Here is a 9483-nt window from a genome sequence, read left to right as displayed (position 1 = left end):
AGTATGAAATAGAAAATGGAAAAATAAGAAATATATCCATATTCTGAAAAGCTAATTTTTTAGATGACAAATCCTTATATATTTGCTTGTCCTTAGAACTATATCTAGCAGAACAAATATCTGGAATATTCAGTATACACACAGCCACCATATTTATTTTTCAGGAACCAACTTTCCGATGGAAATGACACATGACTCCTCCCTGACACCCCACCAAGAGTTACTCAAACACAAGGATTTGGCTGAAGTCTGTTGACACTTTCCTGACATGTTTGCTCTCCACCCTCACAATTACAGGCCTTTATTTGAAAGATTTAGGACCATCGCTAAAATCCTAATAGATGCTCTTGTCCTGTCTTGGCTCATGTTCCCATCTTTCCTTCATACTTTTGGGAGTTACTTTTCTGGACCCCAAATCTCCATTGCCTCTTCATAAAGTCCACATTTTTTGGTCTACACACAAGACTTGTACCACCTGATTACTTTTTTCCTTCCCCACACCTCGCATCAGCCTTGCTCTGCTCTAGCCTCTGAACCACTTGCATTTGCCCAAATGCGCCATGCAGTTTCATGCTTTCAGAACTTCTATGCATACATACTTAAAATAAGAGTAGAGTACCTCACACTTATGTGCCAGGCATGTTGTGGACAGTTTTCATGCATTTGCTCTTGTGTAAAATGTCCTGCCCAAATCTATCTCTTGAAAAACACCTGTTTTTTATCTCAATACACAGTCCCTATAATTTTGGCCTTTTAGTTAAAACTATAACCACTTCTTTTTCTATGCCTTCAATCAGCTCTATTGTGTTGTCTATACCCATTTGGCCATAAACTTTAAGGAAAATTTCCATGTCTCATTGACCTTTTTATCCCTAACACCTGCACTGTACCGATTCATGCATTATTTCATCTTAGTCCCAGTAGTCCAATTTGGCCTTCATCTGGATATGGCAAAGAACAAAATAAGCAATAAGAAGCTGCATGAGATACTACTTGATTACCATTTCACAAGTGAGAAGTCTAGAAATATATGGGCTCATATATGGCAGGATCACAAGGATCAATCTTAACTGATGATGCCATCTTGAAATTCATTACAAGACACATTAATAGTGCAGGATTTTTTCCATAACCACAATGAGGAATATTTGCATCTTTTTCTACCTAGTTAAGCAACTAATCAAGCTGAGCCAACTAAATAAAAATTCTCCTTTTCTCCTAAGTTCAACAAAGTAAATAAAACCTCCCTCCAGATCCCTCTTCCCCTAAGTAGTGAAACAACACATCAGTGTGATAAGATCACCTCTTACTATTTCTCACCTTAATGTTAGCACTGCCTCCTTCAGAGAGATTTATCTGACAATTTAATGTCTTCTTCCCCTGTGTTCCCATAGCACTGTATACACTTCAATATGGTTAGTTAGAATGATTAAATCTAGACCATGAAATTGAAACAGGTCAGTCCCTGGCATATAGTGAGCACTTAAGTGAATGATGAATTGAATCTTGCTTTAAGGATATGAAGTGAGTCAAGACTAATTGTGTTAATCCCAACCTTAAGTACTTCCCTTGGCATTTAATCAGGGATTGTTATCTTTGAACACAGATTTAACATCAGACAGTGGCTTTAGTGACTTATAATACTAAAGTCTGCAAAAAAGTGTTAATTACTTATGGGGACACCATATTTTTTAAAAATGACTTTAAACAATTGCTACAAGGGAAATATACAGTAAGTGAAAAAACACTAATATAATGGATTTTTCATCGTAGTTGCTTTTTTTTTTTTTAAAGAATAGTTTATTGATTTTTAGAGAGAGGAAGGGAGAGTCAACACTGATGTTAGAGGGCAACATCAATCAACATAAGTCAGCTGCCTCTTGCATGCCTGTACTGAGATCCAGACCACAACCGGGACAACCAGCATGGGACGACTCCCAACCAACTTGTGCCACACCAGCCAGGGCTGGTGGTTGCTCTTATGCATACATACTTACAATAACTTTTTAAGTGGTCAGAACAGGCCCATGGAACAACTTTATTATGTGGTATTGCCATTTCATGTTTTAATTATCTAACATATTTAAATGATTAAACACAAAATTAAACTCCAACTGAATTTGTGGGTAAATTTAGTGGTGATAAAATATCAGTTGCTAAAATCTGCTCTGAAATTTGTTCTGGTTGGATTATTGAGTGACTGATCCCACCTCCTCATACCACTCATTATGTGACTTATTTTGTGATTCTTGGTAGTTTGTAAAGTAACTTTAATACTTGAAATACAAGTCTAGCTTTTGGCTTAATTGTAGAATTTGTTAATTTTGGTTAAAGTACTTGAATGCTTGCTTTAACACCACTACATCACAACTCAAATATTAAAACAGCCTTGGTATAATCAATTTACATGCCTGGAAGTACTAAGACACAAATTATCCCTAACAGTTATTTCCTTGGGTCCTACTTGTTTGGGGCTTATATGCTGCTATGGCATTCTTCTTTTAAGGATGTGAGCTATACTTGCCAATGAAATTGGAAAAAATGGACTAGAAAACAAATCTGAGGGGTTTTAAAAATTATACAGTACATTAGTAAGTGCTCTAAAAGCTAAACCATCCAAAGTCATATTTGCAAGTTACACCACAGGCAAAGGCATAAGAAAATGGACTAAATTTGTTGTAACATTCACCTCTACAAATGCTCTATAGTAACCACACTGGTATGATAATAAAGCAGTCAAGAACAAACCTAATTTGTCATCAGTTTGAGTGTATGTGGATATCCGCATATTTAATTGGTACATATACATTACAAGTATCCAAATTATTGCAATCCTATATCCATTTACCGCTTAGAGTCCTTTAAAGTAATCACAGTGACACGTAAAAGGGGGGGAGGGGGAAGAGTGCTAGGCTTCATATTAAGTAAAGCTACATCAAATTGTTCAACTGATGCTATAGTAGCTATTTCTGCAGGAAAACACAGATTTCTATAGTTCTGGTCAGTTATTTTATGAGTAAACCTTAATTTTGCTAATATGGTTTCAAGTAATGAAATATTCTTGACTCATCAGGAATTATAATACATAAAAAAAGATTGAGAATTTCTTTTTAGGCCAATCATCAAAAAGGTTTTCATCTGAACAAGGGAAATTCTTTCAGTTTATATAAGTTTTTCAGTGAATAAATTTACAATAGAGTTGACGATCTCATTCAATAAGTCTTCTGATCTTCAGATTCTGGCCTAACGGAGAAGAGCAGTGATTACAGAAGAGAAAAAAAACCATCTCCTGTGGCCATCATCTTAGAGGCTGGTTTTCTTGTAATGATGAAGTCTATCACAGTTGTCAGGTTTCCAAGATTTGCACAGAGCTTTAAAATGTAACTGCCTGAGGAAGATTCAGAAAGCCTTGTTCTTGGGCTTACACAGTAAGCACTTTGTGTGATTCTTAATCACATTTTTATCCAGAACACAATGTTTCAGGTCACATTTTTCTCGACGATGCTTATTCTGATTTGTGCTCTATAAATATAAACATATTTACACACAAAATACACACACTGACATGAGGATGTGAAGTTAGCCAGCCATCCATAAGCAGAATGGAATAAAAATAGCAGGAAGAGTAGTATATGATGCCATGCCCAGGCAGATTATAGCCGCCAATCCCAAGAGTGCCGAAGCAAGAACACTTCTCTGATCACGAATAATTATCTTCAAATTCTCACAAAACTAGAAAATAAAATTTAAGAATGTCAGAAAAGGTGGCTAAGCCTAAGAAGAATCATATATACAAAATAATAAAGCACAATTTTCCAGGCTATTTTCTGCCTACCAGAAAAACTAGAATTTCTCTTACGACTTATGAAAGAATTTAGATGTTAAGAGTTCAGTTTCTTGCCGAAACCGGTTTGGCTCAGTGGATAGAGCGTCGGCCTGCGGACTGAAGGGTCCTGGGTTCGATTCCGGTCAAGGGCATCTACCTGGGTTGCGGGCACATCCCCAGTGGGAGATGTGCAGGAGGCAGCTGGTCGATGTTTCTCTCTCATCGATGTTTCTAACTTTCTATCTCTCTCCCTTCCTCTCTGTAAAAAATCAATAAAATATATTTAAAAAAAAAAAAAAAGAGTTCAGTTTCTTGATTCCACATCCTGTAACAGCCCGCTGAAATAACACCTCTGGCAAATAGGTTACCAATGGCAGCTGCCTATATAAATACAGAACTTTTACAGAAAACTACAGAGAATGTAACCCCATAAAAGTTCAGGATTAAATGTTAAAAGCATTAAACTGTTTATCAATAAAAATATATTCTAAAATTAGATAAGCAAAGAGATCTCTAATCTCAAATAAATAAGTTGTCCATTATTATTGGTGAATTCAATTCATTCAATGAACCATTCTAAAATTTGGTGATATAGCTCTTAACTTTCTAACTCAAAATTAAGAGACAACTTTGAAATTCTCATGTTAACCTGGTAATAGTTATATATATATATATATATATATATATATATATATATATATAATTCAAAAATGAGATTCAGAACCAAATAATTCCTCATTGTTTCTGGAAAGTAGAAATCAGTCCTCCTTCAGCATTAATGACCTAATTCTCACAGAGCATATCCAACAGGCAGTTCTGAGAACTGGAAAAATTGGGATGGGGATTTTTTCCCCCTGGGAAGTCTATTCCGTGGCCAGATTGTTAGACCATTCACAGTGAAGACAAAAACTCAAGTTTCACAAGAGGTGCTATGCAGCAACAGCAGTTAAAACCCTTTTCTACTTCTGTAAAACCCTACAAAGTTTCCAAAGATGAAAAACTACTCCAACTACTTATGTATGCAGATTGAATATTTTACTACTTTAAAAAAGTACTTACACTGTTTGTTGTTTTTTTGTAGAAATATATAATACAGAGTTATATGTGTCCCATCAAAGTATTACCCGATAGAAATACTGTTTTCCTTGGAGAAATAATTTGCTTGGTTCCTAAGTAAATCTGATGTGTTTTCTTTTGTGTACTTTGGAGCCCATGTTTGTAAATGTGGTGAAGTTCATTTCTAAACAAGCCTAGAGCTGTGATTCTTTAAAAAAAAGCATTCCTACAAAAGCATTCCTAGATTGAGTCTTTGTGGCTCTATAAATAATCACAAGGAGTTTGGTGCACCCATATATATATATATATATATATATATATATATATATATATAAAAGCATAGTATTTTCATGCTCTGCCACAGAGGAAAGATTTTCCCACATGGGTCAAAAATTAATCAAAATATGGAGCAATAAAAATATTGGTTACATAGACTCAGATTCTTTTGGTTCAAAAAATACATAAATGTGAAGAAGAGTCAACCGTGAAGGTCATTTTGCGATTACCTAGGCTTCTATTGTGAAGCTTTAACAACTTCGGGGCAGGCTGAGAAAGCTTTTAATTGCAAATGAAGTTGCAGGCATTTTTTTTAATGTTAGCTATTTTTAAAATTTAAGAGATTTGGGCAAAGGAGCTAAAAATTCATCCCCCCCCCCCTTTGGATTTGTGGCTAATTTAACCATCTTAAATTCTGATATTGTTTTTTTGTTTGTTTGTTTTACTTCACACATTAATATTACCTTCCAACAGCCAATGGCTCTTCTAGAAAACCAAGTGTTTTGATCTCTAGGGAATCCATAAACCTAACCCACCTTTGGGACTAATGGGTAAAGGATGCTTAACAATCAGGGAGTCTTAGATAGGGATTAAAGCCAACACAAAAATTTCAAAGTACCCTGGAAAAGACCCGTCTAAAGCCCACACAGGAGTAAGAGATATACCAGGGAGGTCTTCTTACTGGGAATTTTGTTAGTTGATATTGAGCAAGGGGAATTCATTCTGCTTACAGAGGGAGAATGCTGCAAGCCTCCTTAGTTTAAATGCACAACACTCTGTACACAGTGTTACGGATTAAATATAAACTCTGGACACCTTCCTGCCAATTGAAATTCTTGGGAAAAGTTGCAAGCACACGGCGGACTTTGTCATTTCAACTACGCTGGGTGGACACCCTGATGACTTCTGTAGCAATAGCCCGGCGGCTCTCTCGTAGTGGGCAGCGGTGCTGCACTGCCAAACTCCACTGCGCCTTTTGGGAGGTCCTGCAAGACACATGGCCATTTACTTACATTGTCTCCCTTGGGAACACCAGAGCCTTTGTTCATCTAAACTCAATGCCTGATCCCAGGGGAGAGACACGGTTAGGGACGGGAGTGGGGGCGGCCCCGCCCAGCCCACCGGTGAGTCAGTTACAAGTGGTACCTTGTCTGCCTGGGGGCTGACCGCGGTGCCGAATCTGCAGTAAGTCACAAAGTGCTCGCAGTTGTTCCACAGCAGGCTGTAGGGGGTGGTGCCCAGCATCTTCTCCGCTCTCTGAGCCACCTCTTCGTTGCGCAGGGCCTTCTTCTTGAGGGACTTATCCAGGCGATTGACCAGGATTCCGGCTCCGTAGGCGAAGTCATCCACAGTGTCCACGCGGATGCTAGCCACCCTGCCAATAACGCCCAGGATGAGACGCTGGTTGGAGACCACCTTCTGCGTGAGCCTCCTGTCCTTGGTCAGAGCCAAGAGGATGTCGGGCATCATGTGGGCGACACGGTTGTCGCCCAGGTAGATGCCATAATGGGTCAGATGGGTCCGGGGCACCTCCAAGACGTCGCCGCGGTGGAAGGAGTTGATGTCCTGGAAACTGCTCCTTGCCTTGTCTTCGCCTGGAGCGCCCGAACTGAAGAGCTTGAAGTTGGAGATGAGGAGCAATTTCTCCAGCAGCAGGGACGCCGCCTCGAGCATTGGGTTCTTCATCCTGCAGGGAAACGAGAGTCTTGGGGGGCTGCCGCCGCTCAAGCAAGGTGAGCTGGCCAGACTGGGGCGCTGCGCTGCAACTCACCTGCGGCCAGCGGACCAATGCCGAGGGGGGAGGCGACAGCGACGGCCTGGGAGGGAGGGAGAGGAAAAAGGAAAGGGGGAGACGCCTAGGGGTGGCACTGCTCTGGGACTAAGGCGAGTGAGGAACTGGCGGCGGCTGGCGGAGGGGACAGCGAGACCCGTGCGGCGAGCAGCCAGCAGGGAAGCGCACCTGGACTCCCGGGCGCGCCAGGCGCGGGCCGCAAGCCAATCTCGGCACCGCCGGCTGCGCAGAGGCCTTTTATCACCGCCCAGGGGGCGGGGCGAACGCCGTCACAGACCCGGAGAGAGCGCTGATTGGGCGCCGGTGGCCCACGCCGCTGGGAGTGGGGCGCGTGGGACCCTCATTCTTTGGAAGCGGGCAGGCCGCCTCGGGATTCCGGGCTTTTGCACCGCGATCCGTTTTAGACAGGCTCCCTCTTGCACTCACGGCCTCAGGCTTTCGGCTGAAGCGGGCAGTTTTGAACTGTAGTGGCGCAGGCGTGGCCGCGCGAAGCGGTCTGCACCTGTCTGGACCAGGGCACGTTCTGGGTACTTCGGGAGGTTTTCGGTGGAAGGTCCCTTCGGGCGATATTTTTCTCTTCCTAACGGGTTGGATGCCCGGAAACATCGGCTGAAGTGTTTGCATTGACTCTACGAAAGGTGCGCGCCTCGGAAGCCTGCGTGTTCCTTCCTAAACTCCGTAGAACCATAGCCCCTCCCACACGCCACGATCCTCCTCACCTGTAAGTGCCGCGCATCCGCCTTGTCTTCTGCGGGCGGGTGGGGCGGCGACCAGCGCGTCCAGGTTCCGCGCGCCCGGATCAGAACTTCAGGCGCCTCCGCGCTCCGAGGCACCAGTGACAGTTGAGCGCGCGGCTCCAACGGTCAGTGTGCAAAACGGCGAAGCCCTTAACGTTTTCCTGGAGAGCCGGGGTCACGCCAAGTTTATTTCTCCGGCTGCAAGGTTGCAAAGACCTAGCTTCGGTTCACGCACTCCAACTTTGCCGCTTTCTTTTCAAGTGCAGCCGCCCAGAGGTGGCCAAGGGAGGCCGAGGCGCTGAGCTCCTTGCTGAGGTCTGCAGGGTGACCCAGGTGCATGGGGAGGATGGTCCCCGAGCAGCGGTGGGGGCGCTGCTGACCCGCCCTGCGCGCCAGGCCAGGCAGGCAGGGGTCCCCACTCTGCGCAGAGGTCATGCCAGCGACTTTCAACCTTTTTCATCCCCTGGCACATATAAACTAGTTACTAAAATTCTGCAACACACCACAAAAATATATTTTGCCCATCTGACAAAAAAGGTATACTTTCTATTCACTCATGCTGGACAGCTATTGTTGTTAGCTGTTGTCATTTTTAAATTTGACAACCTATGAAAAAATAAGTCAGTGCCCCTGACTAAATAGTCAGGTATTGCATATTTTTGGTTTGTTCTTTTTAAAGCGCGGTATAATCAATGCAAAAACACCCACGTCAGTAGTTTTGATTAAAAATCCGGAATGTACCCAGTATTTAAAAAATAAAAATTACATATATGTGTATATATGTATATATAATGTGTATGTATGGAATTAAGTACACACATTGTTTTTCATCACTGGTACAGAGAGATGGACACTCACTCTGCCAGGTCATGAATCGTGGCAGAACAGACATGTGCTGAGTGTGGTTATCATATAAGAGGCATGATGAAGGTACTGTAAGCAAAATCATCACGTTCTATATTATAGCCAAGTTCCAGTGGACCAGGTATCAACACAAGGCCAAGAACCTCTGTGCAAGATTTCATTAACCACAGTGTTTGAGTGCAAGGTTATACCCTAATGCGGAAGGACTGATTCCAAGCCCATCAGAGCTAGAAGTCAGAGCCAAAGTCAGTGGCTTTGGATTTCAGGTTCATGAGTTTCACCCACCATTTTTTTCTTGGGAAGAGCTGATGTACAGAACACCCTGTTGTAAGCGCCACCATGCTTTCCAAGAAACAAGTACCACCAGGAATGATGTTTCATTACTTCATCCTCGCTCTGGCTACGCTGGTGGGCAGCAAAGCAGCCTCTTGTCTGCTTTGACCTTCCATTCACATGTATCCCCATTTCCAGCCATGGCTCCCCACACCTTCACATTTGATTTGAATAATTTCCCCTGAACCTCTTTCTACAACGGAATAGCACAAGTGTCTATACTGTTTCTGATGGAGTGGCTGTTGTAGGAGAATCAAAGAAAATGCTAATAGATTGTACCCCTGCTGGTTGGAAATCATCTTCATTTCTGTTTGGGCTGGGTTGTTTAGAAAAATGTCAATGCCTTACAATTCTGGGAAATTTATAGTGTGGCTGTGGGGTGGATTCTGTGGTTTGAAAACAGAATTTTAGACTGATTCCCACATGTTATTTTAATGGTGTGACTATGTACTAGTTGAAATAAGATTGTGGATATTCTCTTAGAAAGGTATGTTTTATTAAATGATATTGCATGTTTTAAAAATTCTTGCTTCGCATCGACGGACCTCTTGCTGCACACAGGTTGAGAATCTCTGCGTTATGCAAATGCCCAAATTCCG

At 42.1% G+C, this 9483-nt stretch overlaps 1 protein-coding gene across 3 annotated transcripts; it reads right to left on the bottom strand.

The window, feature by feature from the left end:
* Positions 1 to 1777: 1777 nt before the first annotated feature.
* LRAT (lecithin retinol acyltransferase) lies at positions 1778 to 7070 on the bottom strand. 3 transcript variants are annotated; one of them, XR_011471555.1, is made up of 4 exons: positions 6930 to 7070; positions 6305 to 6845; positions 5975 to 6144; positions 3646 to 3732 (listed from the first exon to the last, which is right to left on the bottom strand). XR_011471555.1 is itself a non-coding variant. In XM_070415356.1 (3 exons), the coding sequence occupies exons 2-3, from the start codon at positions 6842 to 6844 to the stop codon at positions 3580 to 3582; spliced, it is 693 nt and encodes a 230-aa protein (XP_070271457.1). In that variant the 5' UTR covers position 6845; positions 6930 to 7070; the 3' UTR covers positions 1778 to 3579. The 3 variants fall into 3 exon arrangements, 1 of the variants encoding a protein (XP_070271457.1); XR_011471556.1 differs by having other exon boundaries at positions 3664 to 3732; positions 5890 to 6144; XM_070415356.1 differs by lacking the exon at positions 5975 to 6144 and having other exon boundaries at positions 1778 to 3732.
* Between the last annotated feature and the right edge of the window lie 2413 nt (positions 7071 to 9483).

Source organism: Myotis yumanensis, unplaced genomic scaffold (assembly GCF_028538775.1).
Source record: "Myotis yumanensis isolate MYYU_CA2020_CCGP unplaced genomic scaffold, mMyoYum1.0.hap1 SCAF_5, whole genome shotgun sequence".
In the NCBI taxonomy this organism is placed as follows: Eukaryota; Metazoa; Chordata; class Mammalia; order Chiroptera; family Vespertilionidae; genus Myotis; species Myotis yumanensis.
The sequence above is the reverse complement of the archived record's forward strand: the minus strand, read 5'-3'. Positions and strand labels throughout refer to the sequence as shown.